Below are 27816 nucleotides of genomic sequence, written 5' to 3'. Positions count from 1 at the left end.
GAACACCCATCCTGCGCGCAGCACGACTCGTCGCCACTCAGTTCCGGTTGCTCCGCGAGGGCGGGATGGCGGCCGGTCCGATCAGCGAACGGAACCAGGGTGAGGGATCGCCGGGGGAGAATGAGGGATCGTATGGAGTGCCGGGAGGGAGGGAGCGCTGGGGCAGAGAGGGCGCGGCCGGGGTGAGGGAGGGAGCGTCGCAGGAACAGTGTTGATGGGGAAGAAACCCGGAGTCTTCCCCCATACCGACACCCCCTATCTGCCCCCACACCCCCGTCTCCATTCCCCCACCAACACTCCCCTCTCCCCCCCCACCGACATCCCCTGAAACCTCTCGTTCCCCCCACCACACCAACACCCCCTGTCTCCCCACCCCACCGACATCCCCCCGGGCTCAACCCCACTGACACACTCCCCCCGTGTTCCCCCACCGACACCCCCTGTCTCCCCCCCCACCGACATCCCCCCGGGCTGAACCCCCTGTCTCCCCCCGTATCCCCCCACCGACACCCCCTGTCTCCCCCCCCACCGACATCCCCCCGGGCTGAACCCCCTGTCTCCCCCCGTATCCCCCCACCGACACCCCCTGTCTCCCCCCCCACCGACATCCCCCCGGGCTGAACCCCCTGTCTCCCCCCGTATCCCCCTACCGACACCCCCTGTCTCCCCCCCCCACCGACATCCCCCCGGGCTGAACCCCCTGTCTCCCCCCGTATCCCCCTACCGACACCCCCTGTCTCCCCCCCCCCACCGACACCCCCCCGGGCTGAACCCCACTGACACACTCCCCCCGTATCCCCCTACCGACACCCCCTGTCTCCCCCCCCCACCGACATTCCCCCGGGCTGAACCCCCTGTCTCCCCCCGTATCCCCCTACCGACACCCCCTGTCTCCCCCCCCACCGACATCCCCCCAGGCTGAACCCCCTGTCTCCCCCCGTATCCCCCTACCGACACCCCCTGTCTCCCCCCCCACCGACATCCCCCCGGGCTGAACCCCCTGTCTCCCCCCGTATCCCCCTACCGACACCCCCTGTCTCCCCCCCCCACTGACATCCCCCCGGGCTGAACCCCACTGACACACTCCCCCCGTATCCCCCTACCGACACCCCCTGTCTCCCCCCCCCACCGACACCCCCCCGGGCTGAACCCCCTGTCTCCCCCCGTATCCCCCTACCGACACCCCCTGTCTCCCCCCCCCACCGACACCCCCCCGGGCTGAACCCCACTGACACACTCCCCCCGTATCCCCCTACCGACACCCCCTGTCTCCCCCCCCCCACCGACACCCCCTGTCTCCCCCCCCCACCGACATCCCCCCGGGCTGAACCCCACTGACACACTCCCCCCGTATCCCCCTACCGACACCCCCTGTCTCCCCCCCCCACCGACACCCCCTGTCTCCCCCCCCCACCGACATCCCCCCAGGCTGAACCCCACTGACACACTCCCCCCGTATCCCCCTACCGACACCCCCTGTCTCCCCCCCCCACCGACACCCCCTGTCTCCCCCCCCACCGACATCCCCCCGGGCTGAACCCCACTGACACACTCCCCCCGTATCCCCCTACCAACACCCCCTGTCTCCCCCCCCCATCGACACCCCCTGTCTCCCCCCCCCACCGACACCCCCCCGGGCTGAACCCCACTGACACACTCCCCCCGTATCCCCCTACCGACACCCCCTGTCTCCCCCCCCACCGACACCCCCTGTCTCCCCCCCCCCACCGACACCCCCCCGGGCTGAACCCCACTGACACACTCCCCCCGTATCCCCTTACCGACACCCCCTGTCTCCCCCCCCCACCGACACCCCCTGTCTCCCCCCCCCACCGACACCCCCCCAGGCTGAACCCCACTGACACACTCCCCCCGTATCCCCCACCAACACTCCCCTCTCCCCCCCACCGACATCCCCTGAAACCTCTCGTTCCCCCCACCACACCAACACCCCCCCTCCCCCGCCGTATTCCTCCCCACACTGACACCCCCTGTCTCCCCCCCCCACCGACATCCCCCCGGGCTGAACCCCACTGACACACTCCCCCCGTATCCCCTTACCGACACCCCTGTCTCCCCCCGTATCCCCTTACCGACACCCCCTGTCTCCCCCCCACCAACATCCCCCCGGGCTGAACCCCACTGACACACTCCCCCCGTATCCCCCTACCGACACCCCCTGTCTCCCCCCCCCACCGACACCCCCTGTCTCCCCCCCCCACCGACATCCCCCCGGGCTGAACCCCACTGACACACTCCCCCCGTATCCCCCTACCGACACCCCCTGTCTCCCCCCCACACCGACAGCCCCCCGGGCTCAACCCCACTGACACCCCCATCTCCAGCCCCAACATCCCCTGTCTCCCCTGACATTCTCCTCCTCTCCCCCCACATCCCCCTTCTCCCTCCCTGTCTCCATTCCGACACCCCCTGTTTCCCCCCACCACCGACACCTCCATCTCCCCCTCACACTGACACCTGTCTCCCCCCACACTGACACTCCCCATCTCTCCCCCACCCAACACTCCGCCTCATCCCCACCGACACCCCCGTCTCCCCATCACTGACACCACTGTTCCCCCCCCACCGACAGCCCCTCACACACCCCCATCTCTATCCCCCACATCTCCCCCCCCACCCAACACCTCCCCCATCTCGCTCTCTTCCCCCCCCCACCACCACCAACACTGGAAAATTGCAAATGTGATTCCACTCTTTAAGAAAGGCAACATAAAGGACCGGTTAGCCTGACCTTAGTGGTTGGGAAGATGGAGTCAATAGTTAAGGATGAGGTTATGGAGTACTCAGTGACACAGGGCAAGATAGGACAAAGTCAGCATGGTTTCCTTAAGGGGAAATTCTTGCCTGACAAGTCTGTTGGAATTCTTTGAGGAGAATAGATAAAGGGGATGCAGTGGATGTTTTAGGACCTTCATGGGGTCTTTGACAAGATGCCACACATGAGGTTGCTTCATTATCATCATGCCCAGTTTGAGCTTTGACTGCCATGGCCCACATACTCCTGTTTCGGGTCAAGTGGATCTATTCATTGGTATGCATTTCCAGTTCTCTGGCTGCTGTCTCCATCATCATTTGTCTTTGTCTTCCTCTTGCTTTCTTCCCTTCAGTCTTTCCCACAATTACCGTGCATTCTAACTCCTCTTTCCTAATCACATGTCCAATGAAATTACGTTGCCTTTTCATGATCTCATACATTATTTCTCTTTTTGTGTTTGCTCTGTTCATGACATCCTCATTAGATATTCATTTTGTCTATGATATTCTTTGCATCCTCCTCAAAAACCACATCTCTGCTTCAATTCGTTTCCTCATGTTAATTGTCCAACATTCTGAGCCATATAATATAATGGATAAACGTAACATTTCAGTACTGAGGCGGGTTGTCATGCCTCGTTTAGTGTTGGTCATTTTACTCTTCGTTCTCGTAAAGGTGTCTTTTGCCATCCCTATTCTTCTTTTGATGTCCAAGTGGCGCCTGCCATCTGATGTCACCCAGCTTCCTAAGTAGCAAAAGTTCTGTAGTTGTTTTATGTCTTCCCCATTTATTTTCAGCCTGCAGATAGGATTCTCCTTCTTTTTGGATATCACCATACATTCTGTCTTTTTGCAGTTGATAGATAGACCCATTTTTGCACTTTCTTCAACAACTATATCAATTAAGTTTTGTAGTTCTTCCTCTGTACTTGTAATTAACACAGTGTCATCTGCATATCTGAAATTATTGATGTTTTCACCACCAACTTTGATTCCCAAGATGTCTCTTGTTTTTTGTAATATTGTTTCACTGTGCACATTAAACAAATCAGGGGAGAAAACACACTCTTGTCTAACGCCTCTCTTGATTTTCGTAAACTGACTCACTTCTCCATCTATTCTTACAGTGGTAGTTTGTTCCCAGTACAGATTTCTGATTAGGCCGAGGTCTTTCGAATCTAGATCTAGAGTTTCCTGTAATATTTCAATTAATTTATTGTGCTTCACTTTGTCAAATGCTTTTGTGTAGTCGATAAAACAAACAAACGAATCTTTTGCACTTGAATAACTTGTTTGTGATAGTATCCTTAACATCAATATTGTGTTTCTTGTACCTTTATCTTTCAGAAAATCACGTTGTTCTTTACCTATTTCAGCTTGTATCTTACTTTTAGCTCTTGAAATCAAAATTCTTAGAAGTATCTTGGTGATATGACTCACTAAATTTATGGTCCTATGTAACTCACATTCTATTGCTCCAGGTTTCTTAGGAAGAATGATAAATACTGATTTTATCTGGTATTATTCCAGTCTCATAAATGGCATTGATTAAATCAGTAAGTTCTTCAATTCCATAATCTTCAAGGGCGATAATTTGTTCTATTACTTGTTCTATCCTGATTATCATCGGGACCTGCTGCCTTTCCTTTCTTCATCTTATTTATTGCATCACGAACTCCAGATTTTAAAATACTTGGACCTTCAATGTTCTTCTTAATTTCTGGTTTTTCACCTTGATCATCTTCAAACAATTTCTGAATATACTCAGTCCATCTGTTCATAATCGCATCTTTTCCCATGATAATGGTACCATCCTTTGCTTTCAAACATCCACCTGAAGATCAGAGGGGCTTTTTACCAGTGATATTCTTGATTTGTTGATGTAGCCTTTTTGGATCAGTAATAGGGATTCTTTCTATTTGCTGGTTTAACCATTCTTCTTTGGCTTTTTGACATAAGTTTTTAACTTTTTTATCTAAGGGCTTATAATCTATAGGATTTGCTTTCTTCCGTCTCCTTTCTTCCATTAGATCTTTGATTTCATCTGTCATCCATTTATTCTTTGTGATTTTTTCTTTTTTAGGAATCACTGACTTTGCTGATTCTACCAAGTCATCCTTTAGAAAGTTAATTTTCATTTCTAGAAATATCATCTTCAACAGATTCTATTTCTAGACTTTGAGATATATTCCTTACTTCAATTGTAAATTTTTGTCTTGTTTAATTAATTGCGATAGTCAAGGGGTTGTTCAGGATTTTGTTTCTTTAGTTTTTTAAGCTTTACTTTTACATGACATACTACTGGGTTATGGTCATTATTACAGTCTGCACCTGGATATGTTTTGCATTGAGTCACTGAGTTTCTAAATCTCTGGTTTACAGTAATAAAGTCAATTTGATTTCTAGTGTTATCACCTGGACTTTTCCAGGTCCACAAGTGTCTTGGATGGTTTTTAAAGTAGGTATTCATAATGACCTGATTATTCACCTTGCACTATTCTACCCATTTCTCACCTCTTTCATTTCTCTCCTCTAGTCCAAATTTTCCCATGGTATTTCCATCAGCACCTTGTCCTACTTTAGCATTTAGATCTCCCATGACAATAACAATATCTTGAGATTTGCATCCATTCTTTGCTTGTTCAAGCTCTTCATAGAATTTATCTATATCCTCATTTGTTCCATCTGTTGTTGGTGCATATACCTGTATAATTGCTAAATCAAATGGTTGTCTTCTGAATTGAACAAGGAGCACTCTTTCTGATATTGCCCAATGTCCTAAAGCACTTTTTGCCATGTTTTCATCCATAAGAATTCCTACTCCATTAGTATGGGATGTTCCACAAGAATAAATTAGTGTTTTATTTCTATTTCTAAAATTCAAGTAACACAAAAGAGAATTATTGCCGCTTGGAATGTAAGAACCCTATGTCAAGCAGGAAGATTGGACAATGTGATAAATGAAATGGAAAGACTAAAGATTAACGTCATGGGAATTAGTGAAGTTCGTTGGACAGGTGCTGGAACATGTCAGAATAGGAATACATGTAAAACACTAATTTATTTTTGAGGTTGCTTACCAAGTTAAAAACCCATGGTATTACAGGAAAGTTACTAACATGGTTAGAGCATTGGCTGACTGGTAGGAGGCAGCGAGTGGGAACAAAAGGATCCTTTTCTGGTTGGCTGTCAGTGACTAGTGGTGTTCCGCAGGGGTCGGTGTTGGGACCACTTCTTTTCCTGTTGTATATCAGTGATTTAGATGATGCCAAGTTTGCAGATGACACGAAGATTGGTGGAGGGGCAAGTAGTGTTGAGGAAGCAGGAAGGCTGTGGAAGGACTTGTATTAGGAGAATGGGCAAGGGAGAGGCGAATGAAATGCAGTGTTGGAAAATGCATGGTCCTGCACGTTAGTGATAGAAATAAATATGCAGACTATTTTCTAAACAGGGAGAAAATCCAGATAACTTGGGAGTCCTTGTGCAGAACACCCTAAAGGTTAACTTGTCGGCTGAGTCGGTAGTGAGGAAGGCAAATGCCATGTTAGCATTCATTTCAAGAGGTCTAGAATACAAGAGCAAGATGTGATGCTGAGGCTTTATAAGGCACTGGTGAAGCCTCACCTTGAGTATTGTGAACAGTTTTGAGCCCCTCATCTGAGAAAAGATGCGCTGGCCTTGGAGAGGGTTCAGAGAAGGTTCACAAGGATGATTCCCAGAATGAAAGGGTTATCATACGAGGAACGTTTGATGGCTCTGGGTCTGTACTCGCTGGAATTTAGAAGGATGAGGGAGAATCTCACTGAAACCTTTCGAATGAGGTAAGGCCTAGAGAGAGTAGATGTGGAAAGGATTTCTTTCAATGTGGGGGATGTCTAGAAACATAGAAAATAGGTGCAGGAGTAGGCCATTCGGCCCTTCAAGCCTGCACTGCCATTCAGTATGATCATGGCTGATCATCCAACTCAGAACCCTGTACCTGCCTTCTCTCCATACCCCCTGATCCCTTTAGTTACAAGGGCCATATCTAACTCCCTCTTAAATATAGCCAATGAACTGGCCTCAACTGTTTCCTGTGGCAGAGAATTCCACAGATTCACCACTCTCTGTGTGAAGAAGTTTTTCCTCATCTCGGGCCTAAAAGGCTTCCCCTTTATCCTCAAATTGTGACCCCTCGTTCTGGACTTCCCCAACATTGGGAACAATCTTCCTGTATCTAGCCTGTCCAATCCCTTTAGAATTTTATACGTTTCAATAAGATCCCTCCTCAATCTTCTAAATTCCAGAGAGTATAACCCTAGTCGATCCAGTCTTTCATCATATGAAAGTCCTGCCATCCCAGGAATCAATCTGGTGAACCTTCTTTGTACTCCCTCTATGGCAAGGATGTCTTTCCTCAGATTAAGGGACCAAAACTGCACACAATACTCCAGGTGTGATCTCACCAAGGCCTTGTACAACTGCAGTAGTACCTCCCTGCTCCTGTACTCGAATCCTCTTGCTATGAATGCCAGCATACCATTCACCTTTTTCACCGCCTGCTGTACCTGCATGCCCACTTTCAATGACTAGTGTATAATGACACCCAGGTCTAGTTGCACCTCCCCTTTTCCTAATCGGCCACCATTCAGATAATAATCTGTCTTCTTGTTCTTGCCACCAAAGTGGATAACCTCACATTTATCCATATTAAATTGCATCTGCCATGAATTTGCCCACTATCCAAGTCACCCTGCATCCTCTTAGCATCCTCCTCACAGCTAACACTGCTGCCCAGCTTCGTGTCATCCGCAAACTTGGAGATGCTGCATTTAATTCCCTCGTCTAAGTCATTAATATATATTGTAAACAACTGGGGTCCCAGCACTGAGCCTTGCGGTACCCCACTAGTCACTGCCTGCCATTCTGAAAAGGTCCCGTTTATTCCCACTCCTTGCTTCCTGTCTGCCAACCAATTCTCTATCCACATCAATACCTCACCCCCAATACCGTGTGCTTTAAGTTTGCACACTAATCTCCTGTGTGGGACCTTGTCAAAAGCCTTTTGAAAATCCAAATATACCACATCCACTGGTTCTCCCCTATCCACTCTACTAGTTACATCCTCAAAAAATTCTATGAGATTCGTCAGACATGATTTTCCTTTCACAAATCCATGCTGACTTTGTCCGATGATTTCACCGCTTTCCAAATGTGCTGTTATCATATCTTTGATAACTGACTCTAGCATTTTCCCCACCACCAACATTAGGCTAACCGGTCTATAATTCCCCAGTTTCTCTCTCCCTCCTTTTTTAAAAAGTGGGGTTACATTAGCTACCCTCCAATCCTCAGGAACTAATCCAGAATCTAAAGAGTTTTTAAAAATTATCACTAATGCATCCACTATTTCTTGGGCTACTTCCTTAAGCACTCTGAGATGCAGACCATCTGGCCCTGGGGATTTATTTGCCTTCAATCCCTTCAATTTACCTAACACCACTTCCCTACTAACATGTATTTCGCTCAGTTCCTCCATCTCACTGGACCCTCTGTCCCCTACTATTTCCGGAAGATTATTTATGTCCTCCTTAGTGAAGACAGAACCAAAGTAATTATTCAATTGGTCTGCCATGTCCCTGTTCCCCATGATCAATTCACCTGTTTCTGACATTTGTCTTAACCAATCTTTTTCTTTTCACATATCTATGAAAGCTTTTACGGTCAGTTTTTATGTTCCCTGCCAGCTTTCTCTCATAGTCTAGGTCAAGAGGGTTAGAGGTTTAAAACAGAGATGTGGTGAAATTTCTTTAGCCAGAGGGTGGTGAATTTGTGGAATTTATTACCACAGGAAGCTGTGAAGGCCAGATTGTTGGGTGTATTTAAGGCAGAGCTTGATAGGTTCTTGATTGGACACGGCATCAAAGGTTATGGGCAGAAGGCTGGCAGGTGGGGCTGAGGAGGAGAAGAAAGGATCAGCTGTGATTGAATGGTGGAGAAACTTGATGGGCCAAATGGCCTAATTCTGCTCCTATGTCTTTTGGTCTCCCCACCACCCGTCTCCTCCGCCTGCCTCTTGCCCCCCATCGTCCGGTGGTAGTGGTGGTGAGGGGGGCGGGAGGCCCACATTGTCACTGAGAGACACGAGATTCTGCAGCGGCTGGAAATCCAGAACGACGCACAGCAGGTCAGGCAACATCTTTGGAAAGGTCAGCTGACATTTCGTGCTGAGACGCTGTGTCACCACCTTCTCCCTTACCTGGTTTCACCTACCCCCTGCCGGTTTGTCCTCTTTCCACACCCCCAACCTTCCTGTTTCAGCTTCTTCCCCCTTCCTTTCCAGTCCTGAAACTTCGACTGTTTATTCCTCTCATAGTCACAGTCATAATCGTACTTTATTGATCCCGAGGGAAATTGGTTTTCGTTACAGTTGCACCATAAATAATTAGATAATAATAAAACCATAAATAATTAAATAGTAATATTTAAATTATGCCAGGAAATAAGTCCAGGACCAGCCTATTGGCTCAGGGTGTCTGACCCTCCAAGGGAGGAGTTGTAAAGTTTGATGGCCACAGGCAGGAATGACTTCCTATGACGCTCAGTGCTGCATCTCGGTGGAATGAGTCTCTGGCTGAATGTACTCCTGTGCCCACCCAGTACATTATGTAGTGGATGGGAGACATTGTCCAAGATGGCATGCAACTTGGACAGCATCCTCTTTTCAGACACTACCGTGAGAGAGTCCAGTTCCATCCCCACAACATCACTGGCCTTACGAATGAGTTTGTTGATTCTGTTGGTGTCTGCTACCCTCAGCCTGCTGCCCCAGCACACAACAGCAAACATGATAGCACTGGCCACCACAGACTCATAGAACATCCTCAGCATCATCCGGCAGATGTTAAAGGACCTCAGTCTCCTCAGGAAATAGAGACGGCTCTGACCCTTCTTGTAGACAGCCTCAGTGTTCTTTGACCAGTCCAGTTTATTGTCAATTTGTATCCCCAGGTATTTGTAATCCTCCACCATGTCTACACTAACCCCCCCGGATGGAAACAGGTACCTTAGCTCTCCTCAGGTCTACGACCAGCTTCTTAGTCTTTTTCACATTAAGCTGCAGATAATTCTGCTCACACCATGTGCCAAAGTTTCCTACCATAGCCCTGTACTCAGCCTCATCTCCCTTGCTGATGCATCCAACTATGGCAGAGTCATCCGAAAACTTCTGAAGTTTTCCATCGATGCTGCCCAACCTGCTGAGTTCCTCCAGCGCCTTGTGTGATTGTGGTTGTCACGTGGAAAATGTCGAAACTTCACGCTGGCTCGCTCAGTCACTCTCCCGCACGCTAATGGAAGCTGTGGGTATTTCTCCCCTGCAGATGCGACAGTGTACGTGGGTGGTCTGGATGAGAAGGTGAATGAGCCTCTGCTGTGGGAGCTGTTCTTGCAGGCCGGACCTGTCGTCAACACCCACATGCCGAAAGATCGGGTGACGGGGCAGCACCAAGGTAGGTGGGCAGCGGGTGGAGCTCAGCGGCCGTATCTGAAATGCCACGGGCTCTCCCCACCTCCCTCCTCACTGACAAACCCACAACACTCCTTCCCACCTTTGTCTGCCCCTACTAAGATACTCCCTCCTTCTGGCCCCTCCCTCTGCTCTCCCTGCTTCCTAGCTGCCCCTCCCTTCTTTCGAGGACCCCCTCACACTCTTTTTCCTTCCTTGACACTCCTCCTGTGACTCTCCATCGCCCTCCCGCAGCTCTCCGTCCTCCCCTTTCCCACGGCTTTCCCTCCCTCCCTCCTGACCCCACACAGACATGGAGCCTGAAATCTGGGAGGGTTAATTGACTTTGTCTCCCACACCTCCACCTCCTTCCTCCCCGCCCCGTGCAGGTTATGGCTTCGTGGAGTTCCTGAGCGAGGAGGATGCCGACTACGCCATCAAGATCATGAACATGATCAAGCTGTACGGGAAGCCGATCCGGGTGAACAAGGCGTCGGCCCACAACAAGAACCTGGATGTGGGCGCCAACATCTTCATTGGCAACCTGGACCCTGAGATCGATGAGAAGCTCCTCTATGACACGTTCAGCGCCTTCGGCGTTATCCTGCAGACGCCCAAGATCATGCGGGACCCCGACACCGGGAACTCCAAGGGCTATGCCTTCATCAACTTCGCCAGCTTTGATGCCTCGGATGCCGCCATTGAGGCCATGAACGGCCAGTACCTCTGCAACCGGCCCATCACCGTCTCCTACGCCTTCAAGAAGGACTCCAAGGGCGAGCGGCACGGCTCGGCCGCCGAGAGACTGCTCGCCGCCCAGAACCCCCTCTCCCAGGCCGACCGGCCCCACCAGCTCTTCGCCGACGCGCCCCCGCCACAGGCTGCACAGTCTGGCGTGGTCTCCGGGCTTACAGGGGGGCTGCCGCCCCCAGGTGAGTCACCCATCCCTTCTCCACACACTCACACCTCACCCTTCACCTCAGTACTCACTGCCAACCCTCTCACCACTTTCTCTTTTCCCTTACCTCCTCCTGCCCTCCCCCTTCATAATCCACACCCCCTCTGGCTGTCCTTCACCCTCTTCGAGCCCCTCCAAGCTCCCCTTCCTCCTTAGCCCCTAGGAGGAAACCACCCCTCCACTTTAGCTCTTTCTGTTCCCTCTCCACTCCCCCTTCTCCCCCTTTGCCCCTCCATCCTTTGCTCCCTCCCCTTCTCACCTCCTCCTCCCCCACTCCCCCCTCCCCCTCCCCCTCCCCCCCTTCTCCCCTCCCCCTTCACGGAGGATTGGAGGGAGGCGAATGTTGTCCCCTTGTTCAAAAGAAGTAGTAGGGATAGTCCGGGTAATTATAGACCAGTGAGCCTTATGTCTGTGGTGGGAAAGCTGTTGGAAAAGATTCTTAGAGATAGGATCTATGGGCATTTAGAGAATCATGGTCTGATCAGGGACAGTCAGCATGGCTTTGTGAAGGGCAGATCGTGTCTAACAAGCCTGATAGAGTTCTTTGAGGAGGTGACCAGGCATGTAGATGAGGGTAGTGTAGTGGATGCGATCTGTATGGATTTTAGTAAGGCATTTGACAAGGTTCCACATGGGAGGCTTATTCAGAAAGTCAGAAGGCATGGGATCCAGGGAAGTTTGACCAGGTGGATTCAGAATTGGCTTGCCTGCAGAAGGCAGAGGGTGTTGGTGGAGGGAGTACATTCAGACTGGAGGATTGTGACTAGTGGTGTCCCACAAGGATCTGTTCTGGGACCTCTACTTTTCGTGATTTTTATTAACGACCTGGATGTGGGGGTAGAAGGGTGGGTTGGCAAGTTTGCAGATGACACCAAGGTTGGTGGTGTTGTAGATAGTGTAAAGGATTGTTGAAGATTGCAGAGAGACATTGATAGGATGCAGAAGTGGGCTGAGAAGTGGCAGATGGAGTTCAACCCGGAGAAGTGTGAGGTGGTGCACTTTGGAAGGACAAACTCCAAGGCGTGGTACAAAGTAAACGGCAGGATACTTGGTAGTGTGGAGGAGCAGAGGGATCTGGGGGTACATGTCCACAGATCCCTGAAAGTTGTCTCACAGGTGGATAGGGTAGTTAAGAAAGCTTATGGGGTGTTAGCTTTCATAAGTCGAGGGATAGAGTTTAAGAGTTGCAATGCAATGATGCAGCTCTATAAAACTCTGGTTAGGCCACACTTAGAGTACTGTGTCCAGTTCTGGTCGCCTCACTATAGGAAGGATGTGGAAGCATTAGAAAGGGTACAGAGGAGATTTACCAGGATGCTGCCTGGTTTAGAGAGTATGCATTATGATCAGAGATTAAGGGAGCTAGGGCTTTACTCTTTGGAGAGAAGGAGGATGAGAGGAGACATGATAGAGGTGTACAAGATAATAAGAGGAATAGATAGAGTGGATAGCCAGCGCCTCTTCCCCAGGGCACCACTGCTCAATACAAGAGGACATGGCTTTAAGGTAAGGGGTGGGAAGTTCAAGGGGGATATTAGAGGAAGGTTTTTCACTCAGAGAGTGGTTGGTGCGTGGAATACACTGCCTGAGTCAGTGGTGGAGGCAGATACACTAGTGAAGTTTAAGAGACTACTAGACAGGTATATGGAGGAATTTAAGGTGAGGGCTTGTATGGGAGGCAATGTTTGAGGGTTGGCACAACATTGTGGGCCAAAGGGCCTATACTGTGCTGTGCTATTCTATGTTCTCCCCTCCCTTCTCCCCTTCTTCTTCACCCCTCCCTTCTCACCTTCTTCTTCACCCCTCTCCTCATTTCCCTTCTCCCCCTCCACTCCCTCCCCTTTTCTGACTACCCTCTTATACTCTTCACCCCCTGCCTCTCTGTTTAGTTGGCCAATGATTTGCCTGTTCCCCCTCCTATATTTCTGCCTCCCCTGCTATCACTATCTCCTCCCACCCTCTTCCTCCACCCACCCTTGCTCCGCCCTCAATTCCTCTCATCCTCCAACGCCTCTGGACCTACCCTTATCCTTCTCTCCCACCTGCATCCTGCTCTTTCTCGATCTCAACCTCCAGCTCTTTGTGTGTGTCTATGTGTGTGTGTGTGTGTGTGTCTATATGTGTATGTGTGTGTGTGTGTGTCTGTGTGTGTGTGTGTCTGTGTGTCTGTGTCTATATGTGTGTGTCTGTGTCTATATGTGTGTGTGTGTGTCTATGTGTGTGTGTGTGTGTGTGTGTGTGTGTGTGTGTATGTGTGTGCTGGAGGAACTCAGCGGGTGAGGCAGCCCTATGGAAATGAATAAAGAGTCGGAGTTTCAGGCCGAGACTCTTCTTCTGGACCAGAGAGGAAGGGGGTGGAGCCAGAATGAGAAAACGGAGGGGTGGGGAAGGACGACAACAAGCTGACAGGTGGCGGCTGAGAGCAAGTAAGGCGGTAGGTGAGGAGAGGGGAAGCGGGAATGGTGCAAGAAGCAGGGCAGGGGTGGGGGGGAGCTTCTGTGTGTCTTCACCTTCTTATTCTGGCTCCAACCCCCACTTCCTTTCCAGTCCTGACAAATGGTCACAGCCCAAAATGTTGACTGTTTATTCATTTCCAAGATGCTGCCTAACCTGAGTTCCTCCAGTACTGTGTGTTTGTATGTGTTGCTCATCTACACAATCGTGTGTCTCTCTCTCTCTGGGGAGAGCATGAGGGAAGCTGGGGAGAATGTGGGGGCAGTTGATGGGAAGGTGGGGAGAATGTGGGGGCAGTTGATGGGAAGGTGAGGAGAATGTGGGGACAGTTGGGAAGGTGGGGAGAATGTGGGGGCAGTTGATGGGAAGATGGGGAGAATGTGGGGGCAGTTGATGGGAAGGGGAGAATGTGGGGGAAGTTGATGGGAAAGTGGGGAGAATATGGGGGCAGTTGATGGGAAAGTGGGGAGAATATGGGGGCAGTTGATGGGAAAGTGGGGAGAATGTGTGGGCAGTTGATGGGAAGGTGAGGAGAATGTGGGGGCAGTTGATGAGGTGGGGTGAATGTGGGGGCAGTTGATAATGAGGTGGGGAGAATGTGGGGGCAGTTGATGGGTAGGTGGGGAGAATGTAGAGGCAGTTGATGGGAAGGGGAGAATGTGGGGGCAGTTGATGGGAGGGTGGGGAGAATGTGGGGGCAGTTGATGGTAAGGTGGGGAGAATGTGGGGGCAGTTGATGGGAAGGTGGGGAGAATATGGGGGCAGTTGATGGGAAGGTGGGGAGAATGTGGGGACAGTTGATAGGAAGGTGGGGAAAATGTGGGGGCAGTTGGTGGGAAGGGGAGAATGTGGGGGCAGTTGATGGGTAGGTGGGGAGAATGTGTGGGCAGTTGATGGGAAGGTGGGGAGAATGTGGGGGCAGTTGATGAGAAGGGGAGAATGTGGGGCAGTTAATGGGAAGGTGGGGAGAATGTTGGGCAGTTGATGGGAAGGGGAGAATGTGGGGGCAGTTGATGGGAAGGGGGAGAATGTGGGGGCAGTTGATGGGAAGGTGGGGAGAATGTGGGGGCAGTTGATGGGAAGGGGAGAATGTGTGGGCAGTTGATGGGAAAGCGGGGAGAATGTGGGGGCAGTTGATGGGAAGGGGAGAATGTGTGGGCAGTTGATGGGAAGGTGAGGAGAATGTGGGGGCAGTTGATGGGAAGGTGGAGAGAATGTGGGGGCAGTTGATGGGAAGGGGAGAATGTGGGGGCAGTTGATGGGAAAGTGGGGAGAATGTGGGGGCAGTTGATGGGAAAGCGGGGAGAATGTGGGGGCAGTTGATGGGAAGGTGGGGAGAATGTGGGGGCAGTTGATGGGAAGGTGAAGAGAATGTGGGGGCAGTTGATGAGGTGGGGTGAATGTGAGGCAGTTGATAATGAGGTGGGGAGAATGTGGGGGCAGTTGATGGGAAGGGGAGAATGTGGGGGCAGTTAATGGGAGGGTGGGGAGAATGTGGGGGCAGTTGATGGTAAGGTGGGGAGAATGTAGGGGCAGTTGATGGGAAGGTGGGGAGAATATGGGGGTAGTTGATAATGAGGTGGGGAGAATGTGTGGGCAGTTGATGGGAAGGGGAGAATGTGGGGGCAGTTGATGGTAAGGTGGGGAGAATGTGGGGGCAGTTGATGGGAAGGTGGGGAGAATATGGGGGTAGTTGATAATGAGGTGGGGAGAATGTGTGGGCAGTTGATGGGAAGGGGAGAATGTGGGGGCAGTTGATGGTAAGGTGGGGAGAATGTGGGGGCAGTTGATGGGAAGGTGGGGAGAATGTGGGGGCAGTTGATGGGAAGGTGGGGAGAATGTGGGGGCAGTTGATGGGAAGGTGGGGAGAATGTGGGGACAGTTGATAGGAAGGTGGGGAAAATGTGGGGGCAGTTGATGGGAAGGGGAGAATGTGGGGGCAGTTGATGGGAAAATGGAGAGAATGTGTGGGCAGTTGATGGGAAGGGGGAGAATGTGGGGGCAGTTGATGGGAAGGGGGAGAATGTGGAGGCAGTTGATGGGAAGATGGGGAGAATGTGGGGGCAGTTGATGGGAAGGGGAGAATGTGGGGGAAGTTGATGGGAAAGTGGGGAGAATGTGGGGGCAGTTGATGGGAAAGTGGGGAGAATATGGGGGCAGTTGATGGGAAAGTGGGGACAATGTGTGGGCAGTTGATGGGAAGGGGAGAATGTGGGGGCAGTTGATGGGAGGGTGGGGAGAATGTGGGGGCAGTTGATGGGAAGGTGGGGAGAATATGGGGGCAGTTGATAATGAGGTGGGGAGAATGTGGGAGCAGTTGATGGGGAGAATGTGGGGGCAGTTGATGGGAGGGTGGGGAGAATGTGGGTACAGTTGATGGTAAGGTGGGGAGAATGTGGGGGCAGTTGATGGGAGGGTGGGGAGAATGTGGGTACAGTTGATGGTAAGGTGGGGAGAATGTGGGGGCAGTTGATGGGAAGGTGGGGAGAATGTGGGGGCAGTTGATGGGAAGGTGGGGAGAATGTGGGGACAGTTGATAGGAAGGTGGGGAAAATGTGGGGGCAGTTGATGGGAAGGGGAGAATGTGGGGGCAGTTGATGGGAAAATGGAGAGAATGTGTGGGCAGTTGATGGGAAGGGGGAGAATGTGGGGGCAGTTGATGGGAAGGGGGAGAATGTGGAGGCAGTTGATGGGAAGGTGGGGAGAATGTGGGGGCAGTTGATGGGAAGGGGAGAATGTGTGGGCAGTTGATGGGAAAGCGGGGAGAATGTGGGGGCAGTTGATGGGAAAGTGGGGAGAATGTGTGGGCAGTTGATGGGAAGGTGAGGAGAATGTGGGGGCAGTTGATGGGAAAGTGGGGAGAATGTGTGGGCAGTTGATGGGAAGGTGAGGAGAATGTGGGGGCAGTTGATGGGAAGGTGGGGAAAATGTGTGGGCAGTTGATGGGAAGGTGGGGAAAATGTGGGGGCAGTTGATGGGAAGGTGGGGAAAATGTGGGGGCAGTTGATGGGAAGGTGGAGAGAATGTGGGGGCAGTTGATGGGAAGGGGAGAAAGTGGGGGCTGTTGATGGGAAAGTGGGGAGAATGTGGGGGCAGTTGATGGGAAGGTGAGGAGAATGTGGGGGCAGATGATGGGAAGGTGGGGAGAATGTGGGGGCAGTTGATGAGAAGGTGGGGAGAATGTGGGGGCAGTTGATGGGAAGGGGAGAATGTGGGGGCAGTTGATGGGGAGGTGGGGATCATGGGGCAGTTAATGGGAAGGGAAGAATGTGGGGGCAGTTGATGGGAAAGTGGGGAGAATGTGGGGGCAGTTGATGGGAAGGTGGGGAGAATGTGGGGGCAGTTGATGGGAAGGGGAGAATGTGGGGGCAGTTGATGGGAAGGGGGAGAATGTGGGGGCAGTTGATGGGAAGGTGGGGAGAATGTGGGGGCAGCTGATGGGAAGGGGAGAATGTGGGGGTAGTTGATGGGAAGGGGAGAATATGGGGGCAGTTGATGGGAAAGTGGGGAGAATGTGGGGCCAGTTGATGGGAAAGTAGGGAGAATGTGTGGGCAGTTGATGGGAAGGTGAGGAGAATATGGGGGCAGATGATGGGAAGGTGGGGAGAACATGGCAGTTGATGGGGAGGTGGGGAGAATGTGGGGGCAGTTAATGGGAAGGGAAGAATGTGTGAGCAGTTGATGGGAAGGTGGGGAGAATGTGGGGGCAGCTGATGGGAAGGGGAGAATGTGGGGGTAGTTGATGGGAAGGGAGAGAATATGGGGGCAGTTGATGGGAAGATGGGGAGAATGTGGGGGCAGTGATGGGAAGGTGGGGAGAACATGAGGCCAGTTGATGGGAAAGTAGGGAGAATGTGGGGGCAGTTGATGGGAAGGGGGAGAATGTGTGGGCAGTTGATGGGAAGGTGGGGAGAATGTGGGGGCAGTTGATGGGAAGGGGAGAATGTGGGGGCAGTTGATGGGAAGGGGGAGAATGTGGGGGCAGTTGATGGGAAGGTGGGGAGAATGTGGGGGCAGCTGATGGGAAGGGGAGAATGTGGGGGTAGTTGATGGGAAGGGGGAGAATATGGGGGCAGTTGATGGGAAATTGGGGAGCATGTGGGGGCAGTTGAAGGGAAGGTGGGGAAAACGTGGGGCCAGTTGATGGGAAGGTGGGGAGAATGTGGGGGCAGCTGATGGGAAGGGGAGAATGTGGGGGTAGTTGATGGGAAGGGGGAGAATATGGGGGCAGTTGATGGGAAGGTGGGGAGAATGTGGGGGCAGCTGATGGGAAGGGGAGAATGTGGGGGTAGTTGATGGGAAGGGGGAGAATATGGGGGCAGTTGATGGGAAGGTGGGGAGAATGTGGGGGCAGCTGATGGGAAGGGGAGAATGTGGGGGTAGTTGATGGGAAGGGGGAGAATATGGGGGCAGTTGATGGGAAATTGGGGAGCATGTGGGGGCAGTTGAAGGGAAGGTGGGGAAAACGTGGGGCCAGTTGATGGGAAGGTGGGGAGAATGTGGGGGCAGCTGATGGGAAGGGGAGAATGTGGGGGTAGTTGATGGGAAGGGGGAGAATATGGGGGCAGTTGATGGGAAGGTGGGGAGAATGTGGGGGCAGCTGATGGGAAGGGGAGAATGTGGGGGTAGTTGATGGGAAGGGGGAGAATATGGGGGCAGTTGATGGGAAATTGGGGAGCATGTGGGGGCAGTTGAAGGGAAGGTGGGGAAAACGTGGGGCCAGTTGATGGGAAGGTGGGGAGAATGTGGGGGCAGTGATGGGAAGGTGGGGAGAACATGAGGCCAGTTGATGGGAAAGTAGGGAGAATGTGGGGGCAGTTGATGGGAAGGGGGAGAATGTGTGGGCAGTTGATGGGAAGGTGGGGAGAATGTGGGGGCAGTTGATGGGAAGGGGAGAATGTGGGGGCAGTTGATGGGAAGGGGGAGAATGTGGGGGCAGTTGATGGGAAGGTGGGGAGAATGTGGGGGCAGCTGATGGGAAGGGGAGAATGTGGGGGCAGTTGATGGGAAGGTGGGGAGAATATGGGGGCAGCTGATGGGAAGGGGAGAATGTGGGGGTAGTTGATGGGAAGGGGGAGAATATGGGGGCAGTTGATGGGAAAGTGGGGAGAATGTGGGGCCAGTTGATGGGAAAGTAGGGAGAATGTGTGGGCAGTTGATGGGAAGGTGAGGAGAATATGGGGGCAGATGATGGGAAGGTGGGGAGAACATGGCAGTTGATGGGAAGGTGGGGAGAATGTGGGGGCAGCTGATGGGAAGGGGAGAATGTGGGGGTAGTTGATGGGAAGGGGGAGAATATGGGGGCAGTTGATGGGAAGGTGGGGAGAATGTGGGGGCAGCTGATGGGAAGGGGAGAATGTGGGGGTAGTTGATGGGAAGGGGGAGAATATGGGGGCAGTTGATGGGAAATTGGGGAGCATGTGGGGGCAGTTGAAGGGAAGGTGGGGAAAACGTGGGGCCAGTTGATGGGAAGGTGGGGAGAATGTGGGGGCAGTTGATGGGGAGGTGGGGATCATGTGGGGGCAGTTAATGGGAAGGGAAGAATGTGGGGGCAGTTGATGGGAAAGTGGGGAGAATGTGGGGGCAGTTGATTGGAAGGTGGGGAGAATGTGGGGGCAGTTGATGGGAAGGGGAGAATGTGGGGGCAGTTGATGGGAAGGTGAGGAGAATGTGGGGGCAGTTGATGGGAAGGTGGGGAGCATGTGGGGGCAGTTGAAGGGAAGGTGGGGAAAACGGGCCAGTTGATGGGAAGGGGAGAATGTGGGGGCAGTTGATGGGAAGGGGGAGAATGTGGGGGCAGTTGATGGGAAGGTGGGGAGAATGTGGGGGCAGCTGATGGGAAGGGGAGAATGTGGGGGTAGTTGATGGGAAGGGGGAGAATATGGCGGCAGTTGATGGGAAAGTGGGGAGAATGTGGGGCCAGTTGATGGGAAAGTAGGGAGAATGTGTGGGCAGTTGATGGGAAGGTGAGGAGAATGTGGGGGCAGATGATGGGAAGGTGGGGAGAATATGGCAGTTGATGGGGAGGTGGGGAGAATGTGGGGGCAGTTAATGGGAAGGGAAGAATGTGTGAGCAGTTGATGGGAAGGTGGGGAGAATGTGGGGGCAGTTGATGGGAAGGTGGGGAGAATGTGGGGGCAGTTGATGGGAATGTGGGGAGAATGTGGGGGCAGTTGATGGGAAGGGGAGAGTGTTGGGGTAGTTGATGGGAAGGTGGGAAGAATGTGAGGGCAGTTGATGGGAAGGTGGGGAGAATGTGGTGCAGTTGATGGGAAGCTGGGTAGAATGTGGGGGCAGTTGATGTGCCTGGGGGAGGTTACAGGGAAAATTAGTGTGGGAATGGGACAGAGAGAGTAGGTATCCAATGGGCTGAATGGCCTCTTGTAATGTAAAGAAGCAGGAGATTTTTGCCAGGATGAGTGCAAATTTTTGGTCTGTCATGAATGAACTCAAAGACCAGTATCAACAGGTTTTCAAGTGTTCACTCCCCTCCCAAGTGAAGACATCTCACCCCCTCCTAGTCTGAAGCTTTGATGTGGGGCAGGCAGATGGTGGTCTGTGTGTGTATGTGTGTGTGCGCAGTTTGCTTTTTCTCTGTGAACCCCGTGGATTCTGCTCCCCGTGTGGTCCTATTCCCACCCACATCACAGCGGTGTGTGGAGTCAGTGAGTTAACTGTAATTTCCTCCCATGTGTATGGCTGAGGGGTGGAATCCGTGGGGAGTCAACAGGAACGTAGATAGAGTGAAATGGGATGTAGGAGGTGAGCGAAGGGGTCTATTCCTGCACAGAGTGACTCTACTGTCTCTCTCTCTCTCCCTCCTCCTCAGGGCTGCCTCACCCAGGATCATTCCCCCCGCCAGTTCCCCCTCCAGGAGCCCTGCCTCCAGGGATCCCTCCAGCGATGCCGCCTCCCATGGCTCCCAGCACCTCTGCGCCTGGACCGCCAGCCTCAGGACCTCCAGGGACCACCCCCCACCATGTGGGGCACCCCTTCCCTCCTGGCGCATTGCCTCACCACGGTGAGTATCAGAGGGACCCGCCCACGGCGGCAGTAATCAAGTTATTCATGGCTGGCCGTACTGTGGTGTGGTACGACAGTTTGAACACACAGGAACGTAAGCTACACAAGAGATTTGGCAGCTTACAGTTCCTGGGTGTTAACATTTCATATGCTAATGTAATATCGGATAGAAACGTTACATCAATGTTATTTGCTGTACACACTTAGTGGCCATTTTATTAGGTACACCTGCACACCTGCAAATGTCTCATCAGACAATCATGGCAGCAACTCATGCAGACGTGGTTATGGGGTTCAGTTATTGATCAGACCGAACATCAGAATGGGGAAGAAATGTGACCAGAGTGACTTTGACTGTGGAATGATTGCTGGTGCCAGATGGGGTGGTTTGAGTATCTCAGAAACTGCTGATCTTCTGGATTTTCTCACACGACAGTCTCCAGAGTTTACAGAGAGTGGTGAGGAAAAGCAAAAAACATCCAGTGAGCAGCAGTTGTGTGGGTGAAGACACCTTGTTAGTGAGAGAAGGCAGAGGGGAATGGCCAGGCTGGCTCAAGCTGACAGGAAATTTAGATTTACCATGCATTACAACAGTGGTGTGAAGAACATCTCTGAATGCACAACACGTCGAGCAGCAGAAGACCATGCTCTGTTTCATAGGTACAGGAGGTACCTAATAATAATAGAGTATATATTTCCATGTGTTAGGAATTTGCTGTGCTGTATTGCTCAGGGCACGACAAAATACAACATTCAACAATTATAGCGAATAAATAACTACAAAATATAAAGTTAGATATGGAATGAATGTGCATTGCTACATAAATACCAGAATGTATTTACAAGCTCTATAAGAAGTGGTTTCAAGTGTTTACAGAGCAGTGTAGTGACTGAGCTAACAGATAGAGGGGGTGGGGGGAATTAGAATGGTTGATCAGATGGACTGTCTGGAGGAAGAAACTTTTCCGATGGCCTGAAGGTTTTGTTTCAATAGCCCTATGGCTCTTTCCAGAAGGGAGCTTTTGGAAAAGGCAGTTTGCTAGGTGGCTGGTGTGCAACACATTGTACTAGCGTCTCAGATGCCCGTCCTGGGCCCAGCACACAGATGCAGCACGCCGCCAGTGTCTTTACTTTCTTAGGAGGTTCGGCTCGTCACTGAACAGCCCAAAAGGCGTTCTGCTGAAAGTATCCTGACTGGTTGCATCACGGTTTGATACGGCAATCCGAATGCATAAAAGCATAAATTTGCAGAGAGCACTGGACTTGCTTGTGCATGAATCGCAAAAGGTCGGTTTGCAGATGCAGCAGGCTATCAGGAAAGCAAATGGATAGTTGGCCTTCATTGCCAGAGGGGTTGAACTTAAGAGCAGGGAGGTTATGCTGCAACGGTACAGGGTACTGGTGAGGCCGCACCTGGGTAATGTGTTCAGTTCTAGTCTCCTTACTTGAAGGATATACTGGTTTTGGAGGTGCTGTAGATTGATTCCAGGGATGAGGAGGTTAGACTATGAGGAGAGATTGAGTTGCCAGGGATTGTACTCGCTGGAATCCAGAAGGATGAGAGGAGATCTTATAGAAACATATAAAATTATGAAAGGGGTAGATAAGATAGAGGCAGGAAAGTTGTTTCCACTGGTAGGTAAGACTAGAACATGGCCTCAAGATTAAGGGGAGTAGATTTAGGATGGAGATGAGGAGGAACTACTTTTCTCAGACTGGTGAATCTGTGGAATTCTCTGCCCAAAGGCTACCTCATTGAATATATTTTAAGACAAGGTTGGATAGATTTTTGCATAGTGGAGTTACGGGGAAAAGGCAGGTAGGTGGAGCAGGCTTGACAGGCCAGATGGCCCACTCCTGCTCCTGTTTTTTATGTTCTTATGACTCTGCTCAATACATCACGGTGACGTGCCACCGCAGCATTGGTAGTGTCTGCGGAAGACTGCCCTGTGAAGGGAATATCCATCATCAAAGATCCCCAGCATCCGGGCCATGCCATCTCGCAGCTCCCATTGGGCAGGAGGGACAGAAGCCTGAAGACACACATCACCAGGTTCAGAAACAGCGACGTCCCTTCAACCATTCGGTTCTTGAACTGGCACAACCCCAGTCGCCACCTCAGTACAGCGAAGCTGTGTCCACTTTGCACTACAATACACCTCTTTTATTTGCTCTACCTGTGCTCTTGTAAAAAAAAATGTGTAATTTACATTTAAATTATGTTTTTCTTGCGAATGCTGTGTATCTGATGTTCTGAGCCTGTGATGCTGCTACAAGCAAGATTTTCATTGCACCTGTACACACATTAAGCCATTCGGCCCATCAAATCTATTCCGCCATCCATTGTGGCTGATTTATTATCCCTTTCAATCCCATTCTCCTGCCTTCTCATAACCTTTGGCGCCCTGGCTAATCAAGAACCTATCAACCACCGCTTTAAATATACCCAATGACTTGGCTTTCAGTGTCTGTGGTAATGAATTCCACAAACTCACCGCCTTCCGGCTGAAGAAATTCGTCCTCATCTCTGTTCTAAAGGGAAGTCTTTGTATTCTGAGGCTGTGCCCTGTGGCCCTAGACTCCCCAACTTTGGAAGCATCCTCTCCACGTCCGCTCTATCTAGGCCGTTCAATTTTCCATACGTTTCAGTGAGATGCTCCCTCATTCTTCAGACCTCCAGTGAGTACAGGCCCAGAGCCATCAAACGTATACTTGTGCATTTAACAATAAACTTGACTTTGTCTTGGATTATTGTCAATGTAAGTTGAGAGGGAGTAGCCTCAAAGGAGAGTTGAGGGGCGAGTTTTATACACGGAGAGTAGTGGGTGCCTGGAATGGTGGTAGAGGCAGATAGGTTGGGGACTTTTAAGAGGATGTGTGGACAATGGAAGGTTTTGGATATTGTGCAGACATAGGGGATGAGTTTAATTGGGCATTTGTTTAATAATTTAATTGGCTCAGCACAACACTGTAGGCCGAAGGGCCTGTTCCTGTGCTGTATTGGGATGCAGTGAAAATTCCTGATTGTACACAATCCAGTTAGATCATTTCATACCTAAGTACATAGAGGTAGTACAAGGGAAAACAAAACATAGAAAAGAGTATCACAGTTACAGGGCAAGTGCAGTGCAGGCAGACAAATAAAGTACAAGGGCCACGACCAGGAAGACTGGGAGGTCAAGAGTTCATGTTAATGTACAAGAGTCTGACTATGGGATAGAAGCTGTCACTGAGCACTGTGTCTGTGCTTTCTGGCTGTTGTATCTTCTGCCCGATGGGAGAGAGGATGTCCAGGGTGGGAGGGGTCTTTGGGTCTGCTGTGCGCTTTACTGAGGCGGTGGGACGTTAGACAGAGTCTCTGGAGGGGAGTCTGGTTTCTGTGATGTGCCGAGCTGTGTCCGTAACTCTGTAGTTCCCTGTGATCACGGGCAGAGCTGACGTCGTACCGAGCCGTGACGCATCCAGATAGGCTGCCTTCTGTGGGGCCTTGGTGAGGTTCATTGAGGACCAGCAGAATTCCTGAAGGCTCTTGAGGAAGTAGAGGTGTTGGAGAGCTTTCTCAGTTCTGAGGTCTACGTGCTTGGAGCAGGACAGGCTGTTGGTGATGTTCAATCTGGGAACATGAAGCTCTCAGTCCTCTTGACATCAGCACCGTGGGTACAGATGGGTGAGCACTCCGCCCAGTCCCCAAGGTGTTCAGAAACTAGCTTTGTTTTGCAGACTTTTAAGAAAGTGATGTTGATGTAATCTCTCTCTCTTCCCCCTCCCCACCCTCTTCCCCCTCCACCCCTCCCCCACCCCACCTCTCTCTCCCACCCCACCTCTGCACCTTCCCCAACACTTTCCCCTCCCCTCTCTCCCTCTCTCCTCCACCTCCCCATCCCTCTCGCTCCCCTCTTTCTTCCTCAATCTCCATTCCACCCTCCTTCTCTCGCCATCCCCCCACCTCCCCTCCTCTCACTCCCCTCCCCGTCCCCTTCCCTCACTCTCCTACCCCACCTCTTGCGCTCTTCTCCCCCCCTCACTCTCTTCACCTCCCTCCATCACCCTCCCCCTCCCCTCCCTCACTGTCTGTCTCTCCTACTCCACAGGGATGCACCCGATGCATGTCTCACACCACGGACCACACAACATGGCGCCTCTCCCTGGTGGGCCGAGCCAGAACGCCCCCCACCGTCCCCCTCCGCCCGGAATCCAGCACCACAACCCCCCGCCCATGGTCATGCCCCCCCGAGGGCCCCCGTTCGGACACCACATGGGTAAGGAGCGGCCGGTGGTGGGGACTTCTGAGGGATCGTGGTAGGAGGGGCAGCGGAGTGGTGATCCCGGAATTGGGAAAGATGGGAGTCATTCTGTTTGGAGATCAGATGTGTGGGGAAATAAAACTGGAACAGTGTGGGAGTGGGCCAGCACAGACTCAGTGGGCCAAAGGGTTTCTTTCACAGCTGTCTCCAAGGAGTGATGAGAGGGTATGATGTAGTCCTGTGAGAAGGAGGGATGGTGTTGGCAAGGTGTCGGTGTGGTGACGTTCTCACTGGAGTGGACGTACGAGGGGCCAGGGTTTGAATCCCACCACAGAAGATTTCGATAAATTGCTATTTTGGCATTTATGTGGTCACATGACAACCACAAAACGCCGTGGTAGTGTAGTGGTTAGTGCGACGCTTGGGGCATCAGGGGTTCAGAGTTCATTCCCGGTGTCATCTGAAAGGAGTTCCCCATGCAACATGTGGGTTCCCTGTTGGTCCTCCCACAGTCCAGACACACCAGGGAGTAGGTCAATTACTGACTATAAATTGGCTAGAGTTAAATCAGGATATGCTGGGTGGTGCAGCTCAGGGCCAGAAGGTCCTGTTCCATACTGAATCTGTAAATAAATAGCCACTGGTGGATGTTGTAAAGACCCGTCTGGTTCATGTACGTCACACCGGGGAGAGGTTCCGCCATTGGAAAGTACCCGGTTCCTGACCACAGTACAGTACCTGACTCTGAACCGGCCCAGCTCACCACCTGGAGTGAACGCTGCTGGCGAGCTTTGTGCATCGCGGGCGACACCGAAGATGGTGGCGTGGTCGACAGTGAAGGGAGCTGTCTAAGATTACAACTGGGTGTAGGTTGACTGGGGGAATAGGCCAAGGGGTGGCAGGTGAAGTTTAACTTGGGTAAGTGGCAGTGTAGCATAAAGATTTACAGAGACGATGACCCAGGCACAATCCCCACCGCGGTCTGTACATTCTTCCCGTGACTGCGTGGGTTTCTTCCGGGTGCTCTGGTTTCCTCCAACAGTCCAAAGGTATCAGGTTAGAAGGTTAATTGGTCACATGGGTGAAATGGGGTAGTGCAGGCTTGTTGGGCCAAAGGGCCTGTTATTGTGCCGTATCTCTAAATGAAAAAATAATAAAGGGCGAGGAGTTGTATTTTGGGCAGATAAACGAGGGAAGGACGTACCGAGTGAACAGCAGGGTGCTAAAGAATACTGTAGAACAAAAAGACCTAAGGGTTACGGGTACTTAGTCCCTTGAATCTTGTGACACGTGTAGACGGGGATGGTGTAGAAAGCATTTGTCACACTGGCTCTTGTTGTTTGGTGCACTGATAATAGCAGTTGGGGAGTCACGTTACAGCTGGACAAGATGTGGTGAGACTGCACTTGGAGTACTCTGTGCTATCTGTTGCCCAGGACAAGATGGCACAGGATTTTACCATGACTGAGATGTAAGGAGAGGCTGGGACCTTTTACCCCAGAGTGCAGGAGACTGAAGGGTGACCTTAGAGAGGTTTTTAAACTGAAGGGGGCATGGATAGGGTGGATGTCCCCGCTCTTTTTCCCCAGGGTGAAGGGAGACTAAAACGAGAGGGCATGTGAGGGAGGAAAGTTTTAAAGGGCACCTTTCGGAAGTAGGGGTCGGCGTGGGGAGTTGGGGTGGAAGGGGATCAGACCTGGCCTCAGTGAGGGGCAGAACAGTCTCCTGCCTTCCCTCTCTTCAGAACGGGGTGCCCCACTGGGGCAGGGTTGCCAGAGGGAAGGAGGGTGTGCTGGGTGTTTTACTTACAGTGTCTGATTTCTCTTTTTCTCTCTCTATCCCTCCCTCCCTCCATTTCTCTCTTCCCTTCCTTCCATCTCGCTCCCTCCCTCACTCGTTGTGTCTCTCCTTCCAACTCGCTCCCTGCCCCAATGTCTCTCTCTCTCCCTTCATCTTTATCCCTGTCTCTTTCTCTTTCCCTTTGTTTTTATCTCTTACCCCCACCTTTGTCCATCTCTTTCTCCCCTCCTATCTCACTCCCTCCATTTTTGTCTCCCCCTCTGGTTGGTTCATTTGTGTTCTCTATATCTCTCTTCCTCTCCCCCTCCCCTCTTCCCTATCTCTCTCCATCTGTTTCACCCTTCCCTCCCTCCTCCTCTCCATCTCTCCATCCCACTCTGACTAACTCCCTCTCCCCTCACATCCTCCCTCCCTCCATCTCTGTTTTTCTCCCTGTCTCCCTCCCCCCATCACAGGACCCCCTCCCCATGGGATACGTGGACCGCCACCTCCAATGCCTCCGCCTGGTTTCAACGGGCCTCCTCGCCCACCTCACTTTGGTTTTGCCCGGGGTCCGCTCTTGCCTCCTCGGGGAGGGGCCCGGATACCCATGCCACCGCGCGGCCCACCCCGCGGACCTCTCCAGCCCCAGTAAAGGAGGAGAGAGAGCAGGCAGCGAAGAGACGGCAGCCGGCAACTCCCTCTGGCCTGGACCTCTTTCTCCCAGTCATTCTTCTTGTGCTGGAACAGGTCAAGTTTTTGAGGGCTGGATTTTTTTCCCAATTCAGGAAGCCTCTCCCACGGGAATCCCGGGAAGGAAAGGAACACTTGGACCCTCTGGAGCTCTGGGAATTTTTCCCGGGAGGTTTATTGCACCCTCTTCCCCTTTCCCCTCTCGATCTCCCTGCTCCTGCCCAACCCCCAAAGCAACAGGACCTCTCACCCCTCCAGCTGAGCCGTGCCTCGCTGGAGGACTGTATCCAAGAGCCAAGACCCTACCGTGGGGGACGCTGGGGGATTTTATACGCCCACTTCCTAGAATTTCCTTTTTTGCGAGAGGATTGAGATGTTTTTAATAAAATGTTTTTCTCAGGTAA

At 51.9% G+C, this 27816-nt stretch overlaps 1 protein-coding gene across 1 annotated transcript; it reads left to right on the top strand.

Annotated features, from left to right (window-relative positions):
- Positions 1-27816, top strand: sf3b4 (splicing factor 3b, subunit 4). The gene is made up of 6 exons (XM_072282648.1): positions 1-99; positions 10137-10265; positions 10651-11193; positions 20503-20694; positions 24788-24955; positions 27196-27816. The coding sequence occupies exons 1-6, from the start codon at positions 66-68 to the stop codon at positions 27372-27374; spliced, it is 1245 nt and encodes a 414-aa protein (XP_072138749.1). The 5' UTR covers positions 1-65; the 3' UTR covers positions 27375-27816.

Source organism: Mobula birostris, chromosome 2 (genome assembly GCF_030028105.1).
Source record: "Mobula birostris isolate sMobBir1 chromosome 2, sMobBir1.hap1, whole genome shotgun sequence".
Classification (NCBI taxonomy): Eukaryota; Metazoa; Chordata; class Chondrichthyes; order Myliobatiformes; family Myliobatidae; genus Mobula; species Mobula birostris.
This window is presented reverse-complemented; position numbering and strand designations above follow the sequence as displayed.

Excerpts from the sequence above, each read along its gene's own strand:
- sf3b4 (XM_072282648.1), top strand. The coding sequence starts at position 66 with ATGGCGGCCGGTCCGATCAGCGAACGGAACCAGG. Across the intron at positions 10,266-10,650 it reads GGTGACGGGGCAGCACCAAG|GTTATGGCTTCGTGGAGTTC; the intron begins GTAGGTGGGCAG and ends CGCCCCGTGCAG. Across the intron at positions 24,956-27,195 it reads CCCGTTCGGACACCACATGG|GACCCCCTCCCCATGGGATA; the intron begins GTAAGGAGCGGC and ends CCCCCATCACAG.